The sequence below is a fragment of the Argiope bruennichi genome, chromosome X2 (assembly GCF_947563725.1).
Source record: "Argiope bruennichi chromosome X2, qqArgBrue1.1, whole genome shotgun sequence".
Taxonomy (NCBI): domain Eukaryota; kingdom Metazoa; phylum Arthropoda; class Arachnida; order Araneae; family Araneidae; genus Argiope; species Argiope bruennichi.
Genome location: NC_079163.1, coordinates 58,836,136 through 58,861,277, shown reverse-complemented (window position 1 = coordinate 58,861,277; position 25,142 = coordinate 58,836,136). Strand labels below are relative to the sequence as shown.

Sequence of the window (25,142 nt, the reverse complement as noted above, 5' to 3'; positions counted from 1 at the left end):
CTGCTAATGTGCATCGTCCGAAAAGTACCAGGCTAAATTTACCATTCTCCTCTAAATTCTTAGCACTCTCTTATAAACTCTGTAGACTGAAACCCAATCAAGAACCTTGATTGGGTTTCCTCAATCACCTTGTTATCGTTGTGGATTCTCAGCTCCGCAGCCCAAGGCAATTAGTCACGAAACTAGAGCTAACAGGGCTCTTCATTCCTGTGAGTACGTCCCAGAACCTCATAAACTCTCTTTCTGCCCGTCTCACAGCGATTTGCGTACTCTATGAAAGATAGTTATTCATCCTTTCGAAAGGGGGTCACATTAATGCGACTATATTATATACATTATAAATAGTGAAATAATAAAAAATAATTTTTAAAAAAAGTAATCTAATAATTGATTTAGCTCCATTTATCATCAATTCACAAAATATTATAGCGATATAGATTAGATATGATCTAATAATTAAACGAAAAAGAACTGATTCTACAGTTTGATACTGCTGAGAAAATGGTCTTATTTTAACATTAGAAAATATAAAATATAGCTGAAATCAATATTTCTTAATAAAATTTCTAAGACTAATGGAAAATTAAAATTATTAAATTTCGTTGTTATAATTAGAAATAATAACAATTATATAAAATATGGCTATACCAATCTTAATCAATTACAATCTAACTTAGTAGATTTTTTCAAATTTTGTTAGAAACTCCAAAATTAAGACAACTGTCTAGTACAAACATATTGTCACGTAGGTAGTCTAGTGTGGAACTCAATGACACTGACAAGAAGTAGAGCTAAACTAATTTATTAACTCAACTCAGAACACAGTAACTGACAAATCTTCTGCTTTTATACTAGCAGAGAAAGTTCCAGAATACTTTTCTGGAGACAGTAAGAAAAGTCCAGAACACTTGTCTGGTAAACTAAAGAAATGTCCAGAATCTTCTGGAAAATGAAATAAAGGAAAACATAAAATCAAGGGATTAAATATTTGCACATACTATGAATCGCATTGTCTCTATTGGGATTCGAATTTACGGTCTCTAGTTTATGAAACCAGTACTATGACCCTTCGGCCATGGAGATTCGACTGTCTCTTTTTCAAAGTGGCAATATTTTGACTAAAAAAACTATTTTAGATATTGTTTAATTTTTTAAAGAAAAATTATCGAAAAATCGCTAAAGAATCATTTAAAAAAATTCATAAGTAAATATTAAAAGGAATTCTGAAATATAGTAAAATACCAAAACGAAAATTTTCGATTTCTTTGCAAAATAAACCAAAGCAAAAATAAAAAAAAATATTTCGAAATGACGTCATTTTGGTTTTAAATTCTGGCTAATGGGAGGTATAGTTGGTAATAGATGGTTTGAGAGTTTGGGAAACATACTAACTTCGTAAACAAAGCAATAAATAAAAAGAAAGGAAGAAAGAATGGAATACGTGCATATTTAATTTCGGATGAGAAAAATACCCGTCCTATAAATAGGACCCTAAGAGTTCAAGGATTAATATTTGCTTCGCCATCATAGTACCATAGTAGGGATTACCAGTCTGAAGCAGGGTTCACACGAGGCCAACTATTGCGCACAATAGAAGGTCACCCCTAATTCAGAAAAATCACATGACCACAATGGGGCAATGGCAAATAGTTTGCCATTGTCCCAACGATGTTGTCTCAACTCTTCACACGAGGACAATACAAGGACAACAGCAGAGGGGCAACAATTGCGCGCAATAGTTGGCCTCATGTGAGTGAACTCACCTTCAGTCTATCAATAAGGCCACGCATGCGCAGAAACTGTATAATAGCAACTACTTAAGTGGTCTGACCTTGAATTACCGCTATTACTTACATAAAAAGGAATAGAAACCGCATATAAAACTGCATATATAGATTATAATTATAATTATAAAATGAAATGAAAAAACTGTTAGACACATGCGACCTTAAGAAAAGTTTTAATTTTCAATAACGCATTATATTTTTATGTCCAGTTTTATTATGATTTATTTTAAACGCAACAGAACGTTTGTGCATATTCTGTAATTCAAACTTTGCAAAATGCTTCTTTACAAAGCAGAGCATTGTAAGTTAAACCGGTATTTAAACGTTTCGATAGATCTTAAATAAAATTTAATATAGAAAAAAAAAAATACCTGATGCATCATTGATTTTCCGAATTATTTTATTAAATAGATTGGCAATACCATGTCATCAGGTGGCGCGAGTGTGAAAGTGTTCTAAGGAAACTCCGTGAAGAACTGTTGTAAAATAAAAACAACGTTTATAAGAAAAACGTAGCTAGTAAGTACACAAAATACGCTTTGTTAATATCAGTATCAATGTAGCAGGTGCATGCTCTTTTCCGTTCCTTTTAATAAAATTTTTTGACTTAATCTTTTGACTCTCAATTGTACACCTATATTGATGTGCTGAAAAGTAAAAAATAATTCATCTAAAGGATGGATGGCAAAGCAAACAAGAATAATTGAAAACAATTCTGTAAAGAGATTATGCCACAATGAGTGTCATAAGAAATGAAATTCTTTAGAATTCATTGCAAATTAAAATATAAATGTGATTAAAATTCTAATTTACTTATCAATTATTGCACAATTTTACAATTTTTGATGTTCATATTTTTGGTAATAAAAATTTTTCTACGTCAATATATTCATAAAAACATGTGTTTAATAATTTTATTTTCATTATGTTTTTTTTAGATACTAATAGATCAATTTATTAAATTTATTGGGAAATACGATGATAGTGAGCTATGTCAGAAGCGATTCTTTTTAAAATTCATTTAGTCATTTGCATCTATTGACTTTTTTTAAATGAAAAACCATTGGTTTTACATGATTATGTAGTAAAATTAAAAATTAATTACACTAATTTTTATAAAGAGAAAGTTGAAAGAACATTCACTCTGGTTTTTGCATATTTAAACTGGCTTGTATGAAGTAATAACAAGTAAGACCCAAATCAGAATCTGAGAAGTTAATCATTGTTCCCTCACTCAAAAAGTTCTAAGAAAATGCATTTTCTAGACTGTTAGCCCTCTTTATAATAAGGAATATATATTGTATAAATCTGCACATATGTTTAAATAGTCTGGAAAATTATAATAAGGAATTTATATTGTTATGTAAATCTGCATATATGCTTAAAAATAGTTTGGAGATTGTGAGGTACTAATTACCTAATGTTGCATAATCAAACTTGCTGTAAAAAAATGATGAGTATAATGGTATTTCCTAGTTTATTATAACCTGCTACTATATAAGCAAGACATATTAATACTGAAAAAAAATATTGAATATCTTGGGAACATGATAAATTGACAGAAAGAAAGGATGGATGTTACAGTAATGAAACATTTAAACTCTTTTTGTATGTATACTACAGAAGCAAAATAAATAGTTGCAACAAGATGAATAACAATAATATATATCTGACTGTTTTTCCTAGTGTGAGAATTGCTAGATATCTTTTGCATTATTGCATCATGCAACATCAGTTTTTTAAGATGATCAGAAAAAAAAAAGATTCATAGAACACAATTATGTAACACACAAAAAAAGTTTTAATTAAAAGTCATTACCATTTGTTAAAATGGATAGTTTGCTCTTATTCCTGGAAATTGTTTGATATCTCACTTGTGCGAATTAATAGGTATTAGTAAGATGCAGTGATATGAATCTTGCACATGACCTCATTTTTTATTTTTTTATATCTATTCTTTAAGGTCTTTATTGTTGAAGTATTAAATCTCCAAAAAATGTTTACATGGCCTGATATGTTTTAATCCTTGTTTGTGTTATTAATCATCTTTCACAGTGTTTTACCTCTTTAAGCTTAACTTCATTTTCTGCCACTACTGAAACTGTTATTTAATTTTCATCTAAGTTGTGACTACATAATGCATTTTAAGTGACCGATTACATTAAACAATTTTTTTTAATTATTATTATTTTATTATTATTTTTACATGTATTATCAATTATAAGCACAAAAATGACAAAAAGGTTTGTATATAATGTTTTTTTGAGAAGCAAAGGAATTTTTTGTAAATTTTAATGAAATTTAACTAAATCGGCTAATGTTCAATTCCAAACTGCAATGCTGCAGTCATAATTTTCTTTGCACACAGTTATAGTAAATAATGATCTATGAAATGACCCAAAATGTCAGAATTAATTTTGAAATGTAAGCAAATGAGGGAGAGGGAGTAAATATGCATTTTCCATTAATTTACAATTGAATTTTGATATAAAAGTCTATCAATGAAGAAAAATATTTACCGACTGAAAAATTTTGCCTTCTTTCATTACTTACATAATTTGAAACCTATACTGTAACTTTCAAGCAATTATTTCTATATGATTCTGAGTTATTGTCTTAATAGAGAGATTTTTATGAAAAATAATGTTTCAAGAAAATAGTTAAAGATTTCTTTTAATTGAAAAACATGGTTCCTATGGTCACAGGAATTTAAAATTCCCCACAACAATAGTAAAAACAATATATATTTTTTATTTTACATTAGAAGGGAAAAATGGTTGAAAGGTCTTAAAAAACTATTGAAATATTTATAGGTATGCTTCAATCATTGAATACTGGATGAAAGTAGGATGTAAAAGTTTTCTGGCTCAACTTTTAACGCTTTTGATTGGCTTTGTCAATGAAACTGACTAAATAACATTTCAGTTCTTGAAAGAATTTTTAACTTGATTCTTTAAATTAGTTCAAATTAGGTTAGCTTTTATTCATTTATTTTATATCCACTCTTGATGCGCATAATCTGAAGTCTTTTGTATTTTTATAAAATGCTTTATATTAATGCTTATTTTAAATTCTGAATACATGAATTTAGTATCAACCTTTTACCCAACTTCAATGTGATATTTTTTGGATTTCAAAATTTACAAATTCTGAAAAGATTTTCTTACCTACAGATTGATGAAACTTGCAGTTGAACTTTATCTGAACAGAAAACACACAAGTTCCGATTTAAATTCAAAATATACCTTTAATGTATCATAATTATCATTCAGCAGTAGAAAACAGTCATTATGTTAAATTTTTCTCTAAGAGTTTTCATTTTCAGCTATTATTTCAGTTTCTGTTGTGGAAGTTGCAACAACCATTTGCCTTTGACTAAACTATTATTTAGTACCAGCACTATATAAAATTCCAATGTTACTAATGGATCTATTTGATGCCTTGCATTTTCCAAAATCTGCATCACTGTAGCACTCAATCCTGATTTGTAATTATTTTTTATATATAGTAGCTTTATCAAAGAAATAAGTAATATATCTAAAAGCATGTTTTACTCTCATCTAGTCATTTTTAGAAGGGTTTTCTAATTGATGTGGTGGAACACCTTCGTACTAAGCTAATTTTGGTCTTTTGCCTATCATTTAAGTGCATTAAAGCACCTACAGCTTATCTACTGGAATTATTTACTACTCTATTCATCATTATTCTCCATGTTTATATTTTCTTTAAGAGTAGGAGTAGATCTTGGTTAGAATTTTCCATGTTAAATTTTTAAAGAATTCTTTTAGAATAAGTTCGCTGATTAATTTTGATGCATCCATTCTCAAAATAATGGATTTCAGGACTAGGAATAAAATTTATCTGTTTAGTAAAGATTTTGAATTTTGACTTAAAATCGCCCATCAATTTTTCAGATTCTTGCAAATCAATTGTAGCAACTAATATATCATGAAATTAAAAACAAACAAACAGTTTCTTTTCTTTCTTTTTTATGTGCAAACTTGGATCAGCCTAAGTTCTTCAAAAACTCTGAAGTACTTTTTTGGATGACAAGAAGTTTGAGACTCACAAATTGCATTTTGATTTGCATACCTGATTAGTGTCATTTCTGAACCTTTGGGTTGCTTCTTACATATAGTTTCATCAAATTTGCCATATAAAATTGCTGAACAAGCATAAGACCCTTTGCAAGCAAGTTCCTATCTTTGTCATACTACTGTAAGTTGCAGCCTTAGTCACAAGCAGACTGTTATAATCAGTTCCCTAAAGAAACCCATATCAACTAATGTGGTCTTGTATTTATCTATCGAATCATCAGAAATTTTTAAAAAAATCTTGTAGTTATATGGAATAGCTTTAGAATTCTTTAGTAATTCTTCTTTGATCCATGTTTAATTTTCAGCTAACGACATACCTGAGTCCATTTCACATTTGCATTGTTTGTTCTGCTTGCACTCAGTAGCTTCTTCAGAAGTTGTAGAAACAAATTCTGTGATAAAAACTTCAGCTGATGGTATATAATTTTCATAGTGCTTTGGATTTTCTTAAAACGTTTTTGTCTTTTAATTTTCTGTGCATTGATTCATTGTTTGAATCTGTATTCTTTTCCTCCAATTCATTTCTAGAAAATTCATCTATTTCTGTTTTTAATTTTCAGATTCAGAAGTCATTTTATTTTCATATGTAATTGGAAAATCAACAACTTTTTCACAATTTAACTTTTTCTTTAAATCTAACATCTGTTTAACATATGACAGTATTTGATTCTTGGACCCAAAGACGTTATTTTTCATCTCTAATGTATCTTAAGAAGAAGATAACTTTTTATCATTTTTTCTTCTTCTTTGTTTGGATATTTACAGATTCAATAATTTTTAAGTGTTTTTTGTTTCTTACTTGTCTGCATTTCATAAGGACTTGTCTTCTTAATTGATGACTTTCTTGCTCTATTAAATATATATAGTAAAATATTTATTTATTCAATCCCTAATGCTAGAGGAAATTCTGCTTCGGAATTAGAATTCTTTAATGTTCTAGTCATTACGATAAAGTTCTATTGTCTTTCATTTCCACCATTTTTTTTGGAGTGTATAGAGTTATCAATCTATACAATTTCTTTCTCACCCTCCCTCCCCAATAACATTCTAACATGTTTGTTGTTAAATTATGCTCCATTATCACTTACAATTTCTTCACAAAATGGCCCAAATTCCCAGCATAACCTAAAAGATTTTAAAAGCACTAATAACTTCAGGCTTTTGTTTAAGAAAGAAAATACTGAAATTTTAGAGTTTGATCTTTAAAAAACAACAGAGTATTGAAATTTCCAGAAGGATTTATCAAATGAACAACATATATTTGCAGAGATTATTTCTGGAAGAACAATTATTTCTAAATTCAAAGCTTATATAATATGCTACACATAATACAGCTTGAATATTAGCCTTAATGTTTAATTTATGATTGAGAGAGATCTTGCATGTCATTTATCTTGTTGACCCTAATCTTCATGATAAGAGTTAAGCAGTGAATCATTTGATGTGGCTAAATTAACTTCAATTCATTCCTTTAAGGCCTTGACTTTCATATTAGCCTTAAAAACCCTCCTCTTCAAATGTCATATAAAACACAAATATTATTAATCTTCAGCTTACACTCTATTGCAGTGGATTCAAAATAACTATTTTTATATCTGTCATGGCTGAAACAGAAAATAAATTAGTGCTCATTTCAGGAACATACCACAGGTCTTTCGATTCTTTGAGTTGCTTCTTATTAAATTCATTGACAATCTGAAGTATACTTTTACTAAGGACTAGAAGAATGTTTCCATTAACTACTGTAATTCCATGAAGAGACTTAAAATTTTCAAAATTAATAAAGTTCTTTTCATTTATGGTGATGTGTCTGGAAGTTTCATTGTTATCAATATACCATCTGAAAGGACCTCAGAAACATATATCCCTATGTCAATTAACATTAGTCCTAAGGTAGTGACTGTGCAAAAAGTCTTAACTTTTCTTGAATCAATAATACATGAAGGCTTAACAATTTGTTTTCCAAACTTGTTTAGAAAAGATGCTCTTTGAGATTTTCTCTGCTTGCACAGATAAATGGCCAAAACAAATCTTACTGAACCCTTGCACCAATGTTAGGAGGAACTCTTTGAATTAGAAAACATCACTATTATTGAAGCACTTCTTTTTCTAAACATTTTAATTGCTCCTTATATTTTTCTTAATATTAGAGGATCCTGTAATTTAAATGGGATAAGTGAATAATTCAGTATTTATGGCTTTTCATTTGATATAACTTTAATTTACAACAATAATTGTGTTTATTAATTTTTCAATCCAGGTGGACCGGGCAAGGTTCATTTGCTTTTGAAACTGTGAGACCTTGGATTTGTTTCCTGAGAATATACTCAATCCTTTTGCTCAATAATTTTACTACTTGACAGTAAATTTTAATAAAATGTCCCCGATTTTCTTGAGTTTTATAAGTAAATTAATTTTAACTTTTCAACTGCTCCTATATTTCTAATGTGTGTAAAATGACTGATCTCTCTGCGTGGCTGGGATTTTCTTAATTTTTGCCTGGTTTAACCGGAGGAAGAAACTATCCTAAATTTTAATAGAATATTCTATTTATACAATATTAAGAATAATACATTGATTTCAACTACTCTTCAATGTGTTTCAAAATTTTGTTGAAAGAAAACTATATTTTGAAATAGAACTTTACCAGACAACACTATAATATTCAATTTACATCAACTGTTTACTGTCTAGGTCCTGGTACATTGCAAATACTTAAAAGATGGGGGAAAAGCAGGGCCTCAAAAATTTTTTATAGAAAATGTGTTGTTTATGAAAATTAAATTGTCTTGCTTCTGAACTTTGTTTATATTTATTTGTATTATTTTGTATCTTTTTAGAGGTCATTTTCTGAAATGTGTTATTTCTTAAGGGGTTTCCCCCCCCCCTTTCTTTTTCTTTTCTTTCTTCTTCTTCTTTTTTTTTTCCAACATTGCTTTATTATATCATGATTTATTCTTTGAATTTTATAAAATTCTAATCGTGATTCATTTTTCTTATAAGATATCTGAAGCTTGAAGATGGAAACAGCTTCTGATGGTTAGTATATTTTTAAACTTTATTGTAATTAATTTAGTTTCATATTGTTTTCTTCTTGTTAGATAAGTAATAACTAACAGTTATTTTCTGTATTTATTAATTATCCATTTAAAAAAAATCTTACAAAACAGATAGTCTGTCATACATATTTTAGTCGGAAATATGTCTTTAAAATTAAATAGGAGAAACTTGAATTAGGATGTCAAAATGTATCAATAATAAATTCATATGATTTGATTTGATTGTAATTTTTGAAAGAAATGTGTTTAAGAATAAACTAAGTATATTAGTCCAAAAGAATGTCCTTCATTGCTGAAAGGGAGTATATTTTGTTTTTATATTCACTTTTGTTTGTCAATCAAGTGGTATTTTTGACCTTTAGAATCTGAAATAATCATTCCCTGAATAGAATACATGCAAGAGTTTGTCTAAGGAAACAAAGGATCATATGATATTCAGAAGCTATCATTAGTAAGATTTTTACATTTTGAGAGGTATAAAAATCGTTTAATTGCAATAATTCTTTCAGCTGGTAATGGTAGAAAAATATGCTGAATTTTAAATAGCAAAATATTTAGTTACATTTTTTACAAAATGGCCCATCCAAATTTTTACAAATAGTTCCATCTTAACATCCAAAGTATAGTTCTATTTAATTTTTTACTTTCAGAGCCAACAAATGCATAAACAGATACATTGATTATTATTATATGTAGAGAATATTTTGAATATTTGCTTTATTTTATTTTTAGATTGCCCTACTGGTATTTTGATTGATATTGATTTGCAAACAGAAGTTTTAAGCTATACTAGAAATGAAAATAAAAAAAGTCAAGTAGTTAAAAATAAAAAAGGTAAGGTAATTTATGTGAAATACATATTATAGCAGTTTTTATTTGTTAAATATATTCTTTCTTTAAAAAATAATTCTCGATTAGTACTTGACCTATTCATTCCTAATTTAGCTAATTTCTTTTATCAAAACTTAATTTTCTGTTTATTGTCTGAATAATTTATGAATATGGTGTTTCCTTCTGTCTCTGAAAATTTTGTTTTCTAAGAACATCTTACAATATATACATAATGTTATGAAGAATGTTTGATGGTTGTTGTGTAGGACTCACAAAATTTAATTTTAATATATACGATATTGTGAAAACCCAAAATCAGTCAAGACCCGAATTAACTAGGGAAAACACATTCTAACTGACAGCACTAAGGAGAACCCCTTTTCTCTAGTTATTTCTGGTTTTGTCCAGTTAAAACCGTATGATTCTACATTTGTTGCTTATGAAATTTGTAAGACAAGGGCTGTCGTGTACTTTTATTCTTGTTGGAATGTGCTTGTGCTGGTTGATTTATTTACGAGTAAAGAAAATGTTAATGCTTTTTGTGTTAAAAATTAAAAAAAAAAAAAAAAAGATTTCTTGAACAATTACAGTTGTTGCATTAAAACAGAATAACTTAAATGTCATAACACTTGATGAATACAACACTCTTTTACCTGAGGTAGAAGAAGCAAAATCTGCCGTTAGCAAGACTTCAAATTCAGTACTGCTAATTAGAAAGGTTTGACATTCTTGAAATTAGAAGAGTAAAAAAGTTGGTTTCTTTAAATGAGCACATAAAATATTATTTACCAGTTGAAGAAATTGTTGATGTTATCGAAAGAGCACATGTGGTCATATGACATGGTCATAGAGACAGACTCAAAATTGGAGCTTCAAGGAAATATGCTAACATAACTACTGAGGTGATGAATTTTTTTTTATTTATGTGTGAAGCATGTCAACAACTACAAAAAATAACTAAAATTTAAAAGGTGAAGTTTGGTGTCTAAACCTATTATTCACTCAGAAATGAATAGGTGGTTATTCTAATAACTAGAGAAAACAGATTCTCTCTGGAGCTGTTAGTTAGAACACATTTTCCCTAGTTAATTTGGGTTTAGACTGATTTTTGGTTTTCACTGCAACATATATGTGTATTCTAATATAGAATTCTTGCATTTGCCTCTTTTGCAACTTATAATTTTTTTCTTCATTATTAATCAAAATAGTTCATTATTAATCAAATAGAAAAACAAAATACATTTTGTTTTTCTGTTTCTGAAACAAAAATAAATTTGAATACTTGTTTTACTTATTATTTATAAGAATATGTTATAAACTGTTTTATTAATTTATTTACAGAGAAAAATATTGTTGCAGATACTGGATCTTCACATCCATGGTAAATAATTGTACCGCTGTGCTTTTTACATTCTTTTTGAGTTATAGTAGCTTATTTATGACTTAATCCATTAATTTTTTCAAAAGTAAAGAAAATATTATTCTTGTTGCATTTCTTAATCTATGTATCATAACTGATATTTTAAAACGACCTTGTGCTATTAAAACTTGTGCATGACATGCTGAATTTTAATAATTTTTATCAAGATTTTAGTTATAGCAATGTAATAATTTTAATACAATAGAGCAGATAGGTATTTTGTTGTATTAAAATATCATAGAAGATAACTGAGTGACTAGTGTCTTATTCACAAGTTAAGTGTGGATGTAATTAATAAATCCATTTCTTCTGCAAGTAAACAAGATAATGCACAGAGTGCATAGCTTCATTAAAAATGCTTAAAAACCGCTTGTTTTTTATGGTCCTTATCTAAGGACCTTCAAAGTGCTTATTTTATATTAAGGTGCTTATAGTTTTCTTCTGATTAAAAAAAAAAATCATTTCACCACTCTGGATTTGCCCAATTATTGGCTGTATTTTCTATGCAATGTTGGATTCAAAATTTAATGGTAATGAATCTGGAGGTCAGTGAAAAAGGTTTTATCTCAGTTTAGGGACATGCTGATAGAATGTGGGAAATATATCCTTTTCATTTATTTGATTCATGTTCTTTCATCATTTTTTGCTTGTTTGGATAAAGGAAGAATCTTCTTTTTAAAAATAATTTTATTTATTCATGTTAGGTTTTTAACAATAACTTCAAGTCAACCTTGCTTTTCATACATGTGATTACTTGTTTGTACGGCATTTGTTACTTATATTTCAGTGTCATTTAGTGACCTTCCCTTAGTGAATTATTTAAGTATTTTTATTTCAATTAATTTTTGTGCAAATGTTTAAAACTTCTTTACAATATGTCGGAAAATGTGCATTTGATTCACTGTGGACTTCTATAAATGAATACACTGAATGATTCAAGGCTTCCAGAAATAAAAAATGAAGCAAAATGTTCATGATGCTCAAAAGTTACTTGTAAGTCATTCCTTACTCTTGCCAAAAGATATCAAAAATAAATTAATACCAGTAAAATTTCTTTTTACTTTTTCATGCACAAACTATTCATAGAGAAAAAAAAATTATAATTGCCAAAAAATTCTAACTTAAGATTTTTCCATATCTTCATGATTCAAATCTCCAAATAACACATTTTTAGTATTATGTCTGTGAACACGATAACCTGAAAAATGCTTTGAACCGGAATTTCTTAATAAATTTGCAGATTTCTACTAAATTTTGAAATCCATTTCCATAAAATATTTTTGTTTGTTGGTTTATTTGTCAGAGTACAAGCGAACATAACTTCAAAATGCAAAGTGCTACATTGATAAAATGTGGCAAGCAGTTTTACCATTATAAGTATAGATCCATGTCAAATTTTTGTGCCAAAAATTTGTGTTTTCCGTTAAAGAGTTTACCATTTTTCAGTCTGTATATTCACATACATGCAAACACTATGACAAAAGAATACAATTTAAATGAATGAAATTTTGTAAATTGTCTTGTTTCTAAAACTAGCTCTGTCATAAATTTTAGATTCAATTCGCTAGCTAAAAGGTTTTACAGTATGCTCTTTTTTTTTTTTTTTTTCCTTTCTTCCTATACTGGAACTGTATTTTCTGTGTACTCTTGGAATTCACTGCCTTGCTTAAGGTCTCTAATTTTTATGCCAGAAGGAAGGGTGATAATACCTTTATTGGGAAGTATGTGATGAAGCAGTGGTGGCTTTTTAACAATGTTTATTAAAATTCTATCTGAGAAATAAATTAATTTTCTAGAATAGTTGATTCTAGATAGTAGTTGTCGTAGAAAATTGATAGATGTTGTAAAAAAAAGGGGGAATCTAAGAATATATTATTATTTAAACATTGTGGGAAGACTTTCTTGATTTAATTTCTTTTTATAATGGATTTGAGCCGGGTTGTATTTAATTCTTTGTAATTTAAAAATTTGTAGTTAATTAAATTTTAACCAACACCTATCTTAGATATTAAGTTTAATTCTTTCAAGTATGTTTTTTTTTTTCCGCTCCTTAAACCACTTACATCAAAGTATTTGATGCATGGTGGTTCAGTTTTTATATCACTTAATGAGGGAAAGATATTTTTAAACTTTAAATATAACTCTTTAAAAATGAGGTATCTATTTTTTTTTTTTTCTAATCCTGCTTTGTTGCAATATTTATCTTTCATAATCTTTATAATAATCATTCACATTAAATTTAAAATTGCAAAGACAAAAATCGGATTATTAAAAATGTACCAATTTCCTGAAGCATGCATAAAATTCTTTCATTTATGCAAATTGAACTCATTAGGTTGAGCTGTGCCTTGAAAATACTCAGACATGGAAGTTTTATATCCTTGGCAGAAATTTGTTTCTCTATTCTAAAAATATTATATAAGTATCTTATATGAAACTTTAGTGTTGGAGATTCTACACTGGTCTAATTTGAAGGTTAATTAACAAATTAGGATTGTCTGAATTTCGTAAATATCTAAAAACCATTTGAAGGCCAGATTTGTAAATTTCTGAGATATATCAAATTGAAAGTTTGAAGAAATATTCAAATCAAAATATATATTATAAAAAGTTTTTTTGACAGTTTCTTAGTAATATTTCAACTATTCTAAATAACAATATGTCATTACTATAATGATATTATTTCCTTTGTAAATTGGCTGTCTTCATTAGCAATTTTGAAAATTTTGTGGTTTGGCACTATTTGAGATTGCAATCATGAGACTTGACAAATTATGTTTTCCATTATGATGTTTCAAAACTAATGAGATATTTCTATTATTTTCTGCAATCAAAATGTAATAGTGGCAAGTCTGAGGTATAAATTGTTTTGGATCTTTGCAGTTTGTTGTTATCTGCACTACCTGTTTCTATTTTTATTTGCAAAGATTCACAAATCTAGCAAATATCAACTGATGGCAACTTGAAACCAATATCATATTTGTCTTTGAAAATCCCCCTATATTTGTAAAATATAGTTTAGGCTTGTTAAAGACCAAGAAGAAATTGTTTTCTGATTTTGCTTGAACATGGATGCTATCTAATTGTATCTCTGTTAGCCTTTGAGTTTGACATGTATGCTTTATGATTTGGCAAAGACATTCTTAGTTTATGTAAGTATATCTCAAATGTAAGAAACTAATTTTTTTTTTCAGGGCGTCATATTGTCTTATGGACCAATCTCCTCTAAAGCCTCCACCAATACTCCAAAGGAATATAGTATGTTAATTTATATGTTATGTTAACAGATTTTAAAAGCATATTATTTTGTTAATTATTCTGTTTTTCCTGATTTCTAAAAGGCGTTAATTTTTCTTAATGTTAATTATTAAAGAATTTTGTTAATTTCAAATTGTGTTGCTCCTTCATATTAATTTTTTATTTTCTTTAAGAAAATGTTTTTGTTCTTTAATTTTTTCTTATAAAGTTTTATTAAATTATATTTTTTTACAATTTTTCATATTCTGCACAAGAATGCATTGAGTTTGTGGTTCAATCAATCTAATCTTCTTAAAGGTGTTCTAATATTAAGCATATTAGTAGCTGAGTTATTAGGACTATAAATATTTATTATATACATATAAGATTTTTGTTACATGTACTCTTAATTTCCACCCAGATTGTTTTATCACACAATTTATTTTGTCTATTTTAGTTCCCCCCCCCTCCCTTCCTTTCTCTTTAATGTAATTGCTTATCTTTTGATTCTTCCTTTTGGAATTTATTTTATCTATAATTCATTAACTTTTCAAAGATAATTAATACATTTTAATTGAAATTAAATTTCTGTTCTTGAATTTTGTCAAAAAAAAAAAAAAATGGGAAGAAATGTTTGACGATAAATTTTATTCCACAGAAAACAAATTACCAAGTCAGTGGTTTATAGAAGTTAAAAATGTATTTTATTTATATGTTTTGCAATTGAATATTACTGAGAGAAACAATGTATTTCTTTGATAGCTTTGCTTTGTGTAATATATCATACAAAATTGAATTAGGGCGTTCTTTTATTTTGGTTAATATGTGCTATAAAATATATATCCATGAATTTTATTAAAATCCTGGCTCAGTCTATTTGTTTTGTAATTTTTAAAACTAGAAAGCATAATATTTATATGTGTGAAAATGCTTGCACATTGTATAGTATAGTATATTGATTAATTTATTCATTGTTTTATCATACGTTCAAACAACTTATTTGCATGTTTATTTCAATAATGCTATTTTGAAAGTTCTTGGAGATTACATTGAGTTATAAGAAAATCTGGATAAATCTGAGTTCTGATTCATCTATGAGCAAAAATAGGAAGTGTGAAGTTAAAATGTGAATATTAAATTTATGAATATACATTAGAATACAAATAAATACCAATTGAGGTTGTTTTTTAAAAATTCATTCATTTTCTGTTGAATTTACTTTTGTTATGAAGTTATATATTTGTATTTTTATTCATCATTATGCAGTTTTGAAAGAAATACTTTGCTTAGTTGTTAAAGAAATGCCTTTATTTTCAATTTTTGAAAAGTATTAAACTTGTTAAAAAAATCGGTTTTGATTCTATATTATCCCAGTTTTGTCTACAAACTTATGGTCTCATCTTTGCATCTTGTTGAAGTTATTTTTAATTACTTTGTATGTTGTTCTTTTTGAGGGCAGGATTTTAGATATGAATTAGAAAGTTGTGATTTGAGTGGATTTTCTATTAAATTCACGCAGGTATGTTTTGTCTACAGAGTGATTCTTTGTGGGTTTACTCTTCTTAACATTGGAGTAGTATGAAATTTCCAACCAACTCGTGTATAATTTTAATTACTCTTCCATAATCTGAAATAGTTAAGTATATTCCATATATATTTCAAATTACCTTATAAACAGGACATTTATCTAGTAGTTGAAACTGGTAGATCTGAAAATAGCAGCCATTAAAAGTAAAGAATTTCAGTATTGTTGTTGAAAAAGTAGTTATTCTAAATTATTTAAACAAGATTACAAAATATCTATTGATTAAAAATAGTCATATTCTTATTTGCTAGAGAATAAATTTGTCAGAAATTAGATCTTTTGTCTAAAGAGCAGAATTTGTTTTATATCTGCATATATCAGGCTAATTTTGTAGAACAGTTTCTGTCAATTATCTTCATTATTTGTTGTGGAGAAAAATTTTTTTTTTTTGTTTAAATACTAATCTTAAATTACATGAATTTGTATTCCTAAATGCTACTCTTATCATTCATTCATTCATTTTTTTAGTGTTTCACTCCAAAATCAAACTGGAAGACACCATCACCTAAAAGCATGAAAATTATTAGTCGTGAGGCATCTCGCATTGTTGATCAGTTGTATTCTTCACCTATTAATTGCTCAGAAGCTATGATATGTGATGAAGTTTTTCCTGCCGTAAAATCTTTAGATGATGCGTGTTTTGATGAAGATCATATTAAACCCAGAAACCTCTTTGCAACGAATGTGACTTTTACTCATGAAAATGTTGACCGAAGTAATCCTGACTCATTTAATTTGGCAGAATGCACTGTTTCTGATATTAGCAGTTCAAAAAGTGTCGGTGTTTTGGATGAAAAGCTTTCTGCAGTAGTGTTGCAGTCTGATAGAAAATCTCCAATTGAACACGATTCCATTTCTGAAAAAATAATTGCAAGTGTGGTCCCTGAAAATGCACCTAGTCAAGAATCATATGACAAGTTTTGTGTGAATGATAAAAATAAGGTAAAATTTGTCACTTGTGCAGTAAATTCAAGTTCTGTTAATCCTGAATATGCAAATGTGTCAAGTGACAAACTGCTCGCACCCGAGTCTGAAGTAACTATACATAAAAAAATGCCTGTTGTTACAAAGGGTTTTGGTTTTAAAACTTCTTTGAAGACTTATGCTGAAGAAAATGTACTCCAAGCTAATGGTACTAGACAACCAAAATATGGAGGAAAATTTTCGAAAACAGAAAAATCTTGCAGTTCTAGTGAAGATGGAACAAAGGAGACAAAAGTAAGAAAAAATCAAATTTTGAAGGATGAATCCATTTTAACACAATCTTCAAAAAAGAATATTACTGCAAAGTATCAAGGTTTAGAAAAGAAGAAAGATAAAGAAAATCAAAATTTAGAAGATCATTTTTCTGAAAATATGGTTAGGAAAGCTGAAACTTTTCTGCAAAAATCTAACATTGTGCGATCTCAATCACTTTTTTGTAAACAGGATCGTTTGTGCAAGACTGAGAAATTGGTAAAGTATTTTTTTTTTCACCTAGTCATTATTTGTTTGGCTTTAAAATTTTAAGTCGTATATTATTTTGTTGCAAATTCTTATAGCATATTTCAAAATCTATTTTTAAAAAACTTTAAAGTATAGTTGGGTGGGGGGGGGATAAGCCACAAAGTTTTATTCTGTTATCAATCATCCTATGTAAAAACTAAAGGTACCATTTTAAAGTAAATAAGAAATATTAAAAGATACTATATCTAAAATTTTCATTGGGGATTGTCTACATATTTAAAATTATACAGACTTTGAAATTTCCAATAGCATCAGTATTTTTAATATCAATATATTTCCCTTGAAAAAAATTACCTAGAGTACAAATTTTGGCTTAATATCATGATTTCATCAGGAGATATTTGACATTTTCTTTTAAAAATAGGTTTTTTTTTCTTTATTTTTTTAATTTATTTTTGTGATACATTAAAAGCATCTGCAAAGTTACAACATTTGTGTTAAAAATGATTGTTATTTCATTCATAGTAATTTTTTATAGTAATAGAATTCATAGTAATTTAGAGTGAAAGTTTTTGGGAGAATTTTGATTCTTTTCCTCAAAGAAATATTCAGAAGCATTGAGGGTTTTCTTTTTTTACTGCACTTGAGTCTGAATAATCCTTATATTGAAAGTACCAAAATGGAAAGTTTTGTTGTTTGAGTAAAATGAAATCGAACCAATTTTTTTAAAAAATCTTAATTTGAGTGTTAAAACTAATATCTTACTAATTGAGCGAGAAAATTAACTGATTTTTATTCTTTCTGCGCTTTATTTCTTCATTTCTTTATCAGTATATACTATTCCTATCATCACCATTTACTGCTCATAAATATACAAGAAACACTTTAAATGTTTATTTGCAAATGGATAATTCGATCTAAAACTTTAAAAAAAACTCAAGTCAATTACAGTAAAAAAAAATCAGTTTTGACTTCTTCACGCTCTGTGCAAAAAGTAGGACACATTTTTTAGATGAATGAAAAAAATATTGAAGAAATTGTTCTGAATTTTTTAAAAAACAGTTTAATGAGTAAAGGCTTTTTTACAAACAGATAACTACATCTAAAACTTGAAGAAAAAAAATGCAAGTTAGTTGCAGTTTAAAAAAAAAAAAAAAAAAAAAAAAAAACTGTTTTGACTACATCACTCTCTGTATAAAAAGTAGAAAGACATTTCTAATTAGTGCAAATAATTCTTCCTTCATTGGCTTTTATTACTTCAAACATTCAATTTGGCATCAAATCATAAAATTTGAGTTTCTGTTTGACAAAAATTTTCCATACATTATTCAAAGCTCTCCGAAGTGCATCTACTGATTCAAACTGCTTGTCTTCCCTATAATGCAATGAACAATCCTTGCCCATATATTCTCTACAATATTGAGATCTGGGTTTTTAACAGGTCAGGGCAACATTGCTGTAAAACTAATTTTTAACTCCATTAACAATGCTAATTGATGCCCCATCATGTGGAAAAATCCAATCACCTTACTCAGTGCCATAAGGATAGGAATGTGAATTCAAGACTTGGATATAGTGTGAATATTTCTGCCATTCAAAAACACTAGGTTTGTTCTTCCATAACTAACTGCTAATCAAATCATTAAAATCCCATCAGTTGGATAGAATAAATCTTTTCTTCATGACCAAGACAGTGCAAATAATATTGGTGGCCATCTAAATTAATTCTTTTTTTTTATTTATTATTCTCACCAGAAAATATAATGGTGGTCCACTCTGAAATCCAGGACATGTGGTTTTTACACACTTGCAGGCGGTGTGCAAGGTGCCTTTCAGTTTATTTAGGTTGGTGCTTCCTTTTTCTGAATGCAAATTTTTTGGAGCTTTTTCTGTAGTTATAGACAGTTCTTGACACATATGAATAATAAAAGTCATATGTAATAAATCTTCAATAAAGAAAAGAAAGTAATAAGGGTAAAAATAGTAGTAAACCTCCTATTGATGTAACATTCATGGGTTCATATAAGTCACAGTCAATTATGCCTAGAATATCTGCTGCGCACTTAACTTTCCCTTTAGGAAACTGTTGTCAATGCATTTTCCCTTTGATATATGATGTACTAAGTCTGATAAATTTCCATTAAATTTGAAACCTTCCACCATTTAATTTACCCTTACCGTTCCACCTTCATTTAAGTGACCTAAACATATACATTTATGCAATAATTCATTTGAAGTACATAGATTAGAGCCATTTCATTACTTGCATTGAGAGAATGCAAGCTGTCACTTATATCTGTTACACTTGCAACTAAATAATTACCCTTAAAAACAAAGCATCTTTCACCTGTAAAAGTATTAACCATTGCAAGTTTTTTGGATATTTAATACAAACCATATTAGCAATAAAGCAGTCAGCTCTGGCACATGTAAAACGTTATTAAAAGATATTTACCTTTTTACCATTTCTAGATCAAGTAATGTTATGCTGCCTTCACTGCCAGCTTCAAAAATCAGAGCTACCTACCTCTATCTAATTAATATCAGGGTTTTTATTGTTTTTTTATAAATTCTTTGTATGGGGTCGTGTGCACTTGAGTTCATGTTATTAAGATTTGAATTTGTTATATAAAGTCCTGTAAATCTTTCCCCTTTTGGCATATTTCAGCCCACTACTAGGTTTCTTCCCAAATTTGTCATTAAATCTACTCTTCTGATGCATTAACTTATGACAATTGGAACTTTTATGCTCAGGCAAATTTGCAATTGAAACATTTTCCTGCCAAGAACTATTTTCCTTTGAATTTTTCATTGATAAAATTGGCTAAAATAATTTTATCAACCAATTCTTCTTCTGGTTTAGTACCAGTAGACTTTAACTGCAGTCATCATTTTAAGCAAATACTCAGTTTATATATATTCTTGCAATCAATATAGTGTGTATTACTTATTCTTTGTTAATAGACACATTTCTTATTATATCCTTTTCATCATAAGTGTTAATCAAGAATCCAAGCATTTTCTTTATCATATTATTTTTGTGATACTCATACTCTCCCTCCACCAAAGATTATCTGCTCGCTTTTTAATCAGTTTTAAGTGTACATTGAATCAAAATTAATTTGTATTTCTGAATACTGCTCCTAATTCGATAAATTATGCCTATTCATCTTGAAATAATGGATAATTTTTATCATGATAGGAAAGGATATGACTGAATATTTCTTATCGATGAAATCTTTAATTTATTTTTGATGATTTTTATGTCATTATTTTCTCTTATTGTAATTTTCTATAAACTTTTTATAAATTAGCTAGCTAAAAATTTTGTTTCACAAATCTTTCAATTTATTGACATTATTCTGCTTTCTTTTAGTATTTCAATTTGACTGGTTATGTATATCATACTTTAAAGGTGTAAATTTTCTGTAATAGTTAGAAACTCCTACTGTTGTATCATCAGTTCGTCGCTTTAATTCGTTTCATGCTGGGAGCTCTAGGAATGCCATTCCAACTGCCGAGAAAAAGATTCCAACCACTTGCTCATCTTCCAGAGTTTTAAAGCCGAAGATGTCTTTGAATCAAGTTTCAAGTAATGGTATATATATATATTAACTTATGAATTCCATATAAATTAGATAAGAATCAGTATTTTATTACATAGTAAATTTTTAATGGAATCTATGATGTGATGAAATCCTGACTACAGTTATGATTTAATTCTGAAAAATCTTGGGATAAAGTCATGTTTCTACAAAAAAATATTATTATGATTGTATATGTGAACATGGTGGAAATAATCTGTTCAGGAGTTAAACATTATCCTTAATGTGATATAAAAGTTTTGAATGCTGCATTCCAAAAATTTTAAATTGTCAGTGGTTAGTATCATTATTAAAATTTTAATAATTATCGGTTACCTGTAAAATATCTTAACTGTAATCTTATTGGTTAACTGTAAAATAACTTTTTTGGAAAAACAACTGTGTGTGTAAATATTGAAAATATTTTCAAATACAGTTTGCATTTTTTTTTCTTTCTTGGACTTATTTTGTGCCTATTAAAGCAATTTAGAAGTTTGCTGAATAAATTAAAACTGGAGTATCAGTTCTAGGTTAATCTATAAAATGTTTCAAACTGTCATATAAATCTTTTAACTATCAATTTGATAATTTTACATCTTGTAGTTTTCATGTAGTTCTGTCTTATTTATGAATTTTAAATATACAGCACTAAAAATACATCTGGTTTAAAACAGCTTTCAAAGAAAGATAGTCTAAAGAGAAAAAAAGAGCTTATCGAATTTCAGAGATAATGTTTATGCTAGTTTAAAGTAAGACCAAAAGACATAGGCATTTATTTTGGAATATTTTTCTTCCTTTGAAGCAAAATTCTATCAGATAGGAGATAAACCATAGATTTTGCTTTCCAAACACCTGCTTTCCTACTAAATTCAGGAAAAGATTTTATGTCAGTTCAAATCAAATGTTATGGCTATGGCCTAAAGATGAAATTTTCAGATGAAAATGGCCAAAACATGAAATAACCATTATTATGATTTCAGCCTTTTTTTTGCTATTTGAGGTTCGTAATTCGATTGAATGTTTACTTTCCTTTAAGCGAATTATGAGTGCACATTTATGCATGCCTCTTTTAGGAGGGAGGGGGTTTGCTGTCTAGCTGCAAAATCTGTGTTGTTCCATGTAAATATCAGTATTTCGGCATTAATCTAAAAGGGATGTATTAATGTGAAGAAAATGAATCGAACTTATACTTAATGTAATTGCTTATTGAGATGATATTTTCTATAATAACTTGTTGAAGAATTACCAAATTTCAAATATTTCTTTCAGTGCTGGATTGATATATTATTATAGATAAAATCATCAATCAGTTTTGATAATGAAAGCTTGTTTGTCATCAAATGATTAGAAGTGTTTAGTCTGTCATGATTTTAAATTCTAATGCATCAATTCATATTAAAATAATCCTCAACATAAGGAGGTGGGAAATGGCCAAGTAACTATAAAGATGTCCAGAGGAGTTTTTTATTCTAAAGCTGTTGAATAGTCTTTAACAAAGCATTTTCACAGAAATTTATAAAAGAATAGTGATGTGTTCTTTTTATCTTTGGTAGAATGTTAAAGTGCTTGATATAAAATCCGTATATTCTAAGATTCATGTTCATACACATTTTGTTATTTTTAAGAAAATAAGACAATTAAAACTGGTAAATTTTTAAAGATAATTTATATGACATAATTGAATTCAGTGTAATTTCTAGCAAACAAAACTTTATTTGTTTTAAAAAATTGATGTATTTTTTTAGCATATTTATTATTATAATCTATTTGAATATGATGAAATTATTGATACTTATTTCTTTGAGGACTTATTGTAATAATATTTGAATATGCTATTTGCTGTATTTTCTGTTTCACTTGTATTTGCTATATAGAACACATAATTTTTATTGTGTTTGATATGGAACATTGGTAATACATTGGAATGATATTAAAATTTTACTTTTTTATTTCTAGGAATCGAATATTCTACACCTTTGCAATTTGGGAAATATTCTCAAAACTTCAAGAATACTGACTTGTCTGCTACAAACCCAATGCGAAGAAAATCGCTTGCATTTAATTCCAACGTCTCTTTGATTGTTAGTAATAAAAAAAATTCTCAAAATGATCAACATTCCATTACTAAAAAACCTGCAGAAACTTCTTCCAATAGACTTGGGTAAGAAATTTAGCATAGTTACTTAATCTTTTCTTCCTTGTGTGCTCTTGGTAAACTTTGATTTTTAAAAAAGAACTTTTTAGCTTAATAATTAGTACTTCATAGCAAATAGAATTGGTTATTTTAAAGTTGTTAGAATAATTTAAGATCTCAAAAGAGCAACTTTATTAGATATATTAAGTTTGTGTAATAATATAACAACCTCATACTTTGTATCAGGTACACAAAACTTATACAGACTAAAAGTATTATGTACTTGGTGTCAATTTTTGGATTTGTTTAGTAATCTGCTGGACCTCATTAATTGTCGTATCGGTTAATCTTTCAGCTTGATATGAAGAATAAGTTCGATGTAGCTTAGTTAACCATTCTGCCTTGGCAACGATATTAGCATTCTTGGTGTTTTTTCAACTGTATATTTTATTTCTCACCATTACTTGAAATAAAATATATTTCTGAAACTCCCCCCCCCCTTTCATTCACATTTTTGTTATGTATACAAGGTTGATGAAACTTTTCTATGAATAAATAAATGTATTTTTCTTTTAAAACTTGTGCTTGAAATTGGTAGTTCAAACTGCAGTATTTTTATTAGTAAAATAAATTGAACAGAAATAGAAATTTTAAACGTCGAACATGTTTAAAATTTTCGGAATATAACTATTTAAAAATATTCTAAAAAAAAGTAAATATGCATATTTCTCTAATTCATGTGTACAGTATGTTTGTTCCATTTTCAAAGAGGCTTTTCCTTGCACAGTCTTGATTCTAGGAGTTCAGAATCTAATCACTAAAGTGGTGCTGATGAGACCCCTTACAGTCATCTTTAAATGTAAAATTATTTTCATTGTTATCAGCCCATTACCATATTCATATATTCAAAAATTGAAAACTATCATTGGGATTTTAATTAAATGAGGCTTTGAGCATGTAGCTGATGATAGATTAGGATTCTCTATTAAATTTATTTTTATTGCCTTAATTTGAATCTTTAACTATACAAAAATATCAGTCACTTTTATGGATTCCTGACTTGGCATTCCTAATGGTATCTTGCCCCTTACTTTCTACTAATATCTCCTCCATTCCAGCTACAGTGCTTACATGCAGATAAGTGGTGGAGGGAAAAAAGAGGCTTCCATAATAAAAGGAAATTAACTGCAGTTTCAAAATCAGCATTATTTATTTTAGACAAAGTCAGATAAAAAAAATCAAAGTCAACAAAAATTATGTTAATTTTTCTCCTGTATTATTTAGTTTATTGCCCAGCATGTTGCCCCTATTTCATTTTATTTTAAACATAATTAAATTGAAGATTGAAATTTTTTATTTATTTATTAATGCCTGTTTTCATATTTTGTTTTAGATTTGGGAAGAAGTTGAATGTACCATCATCTCATCCCAAATTAAAGAATGACAGTTTATCCAGAAAATTGTTTCCTTAATTGCAAAACATAATATGGTCCAAGATAAATGTATCGTGGGCTCTGCAGGCTCAATAAGTCAAGTGCCTTACAACAATCCTAAACGTTTATAAAAATAATTCAAATCTTATATATTACGGTGGTTGATCTATGTTGCAGGGTAAAATTATATTGATGATTTTTCGAATGTTGATAAAATGTATTATAATATGTGATAATTTGTAAATTAAATGAAATGTTGGATATTTCGTGTGGTGTAAAAATAAATTTTCCCCCAAATCTTTTGCTTTGTGAATGAATACTATTAAATCTTACAAAAATATCTAATGGAAAAATTAATAAATAGATATTATATGTCACCATTATTTGATTTTAAAAGAACTGTTATAATTTGAAGAAAACATCTGTTGCTTTACTGCATTCAATTTATTGAAAATGCTAATTAATTTTTTATAAATTTCCTTTCAATACATTTATTTATCGTATCATAAATTTGTTGATTTTTAAACAA

General features: G+C 27.9%; 1 protein-coding gene across 2 annotated transcripts; it reads left to right on the top strand.

Annotated features, from left to right (window-relative positions):
- The first annotated feature begins 1,919 nt into the window (after positions 1-1,919).
- LOC129960312 (uncharacterized) lies at positions 1,920-24,900 on the top strand. Of its 2 annotated transcripts, none has more exons than XM_056073654.1 (10): positions 1,920-2,088; positions 2,199-2,306; positions 8,888-8,923; positions 9,676-9,777; positions 11,116-11,155; positions 14,389-14,452; positions 16,485-17,471; positions 20,898-21,054; positions 23,003-23,207; positions 24,574-24,900. In XM_056073654.1, exons 3-10 carry the CDS (start codon positions 8,905-8,907, stop codon positions 24,650-24,652), a joined length of 1,653 nt encoding a protein of 550 aa, XP_055929629.1. In that variant the 5' UTR covers positions 1,920-2,088; positions 2,199-2,306; positions 8,888-8,904; the 3' UTR covers positions 24,653-24,900. The 2 variants fall into 2 exon arrangements, with proteins under 2 accessions (XP_055929629.1, XP_055929628.1); XM_056073653.1 differs by having other exon boundaries at positions 1,923-2,088; positions 20,898-21,060.
- Positions 24,901-25,142: the final 242 nt, after the last annotated feature.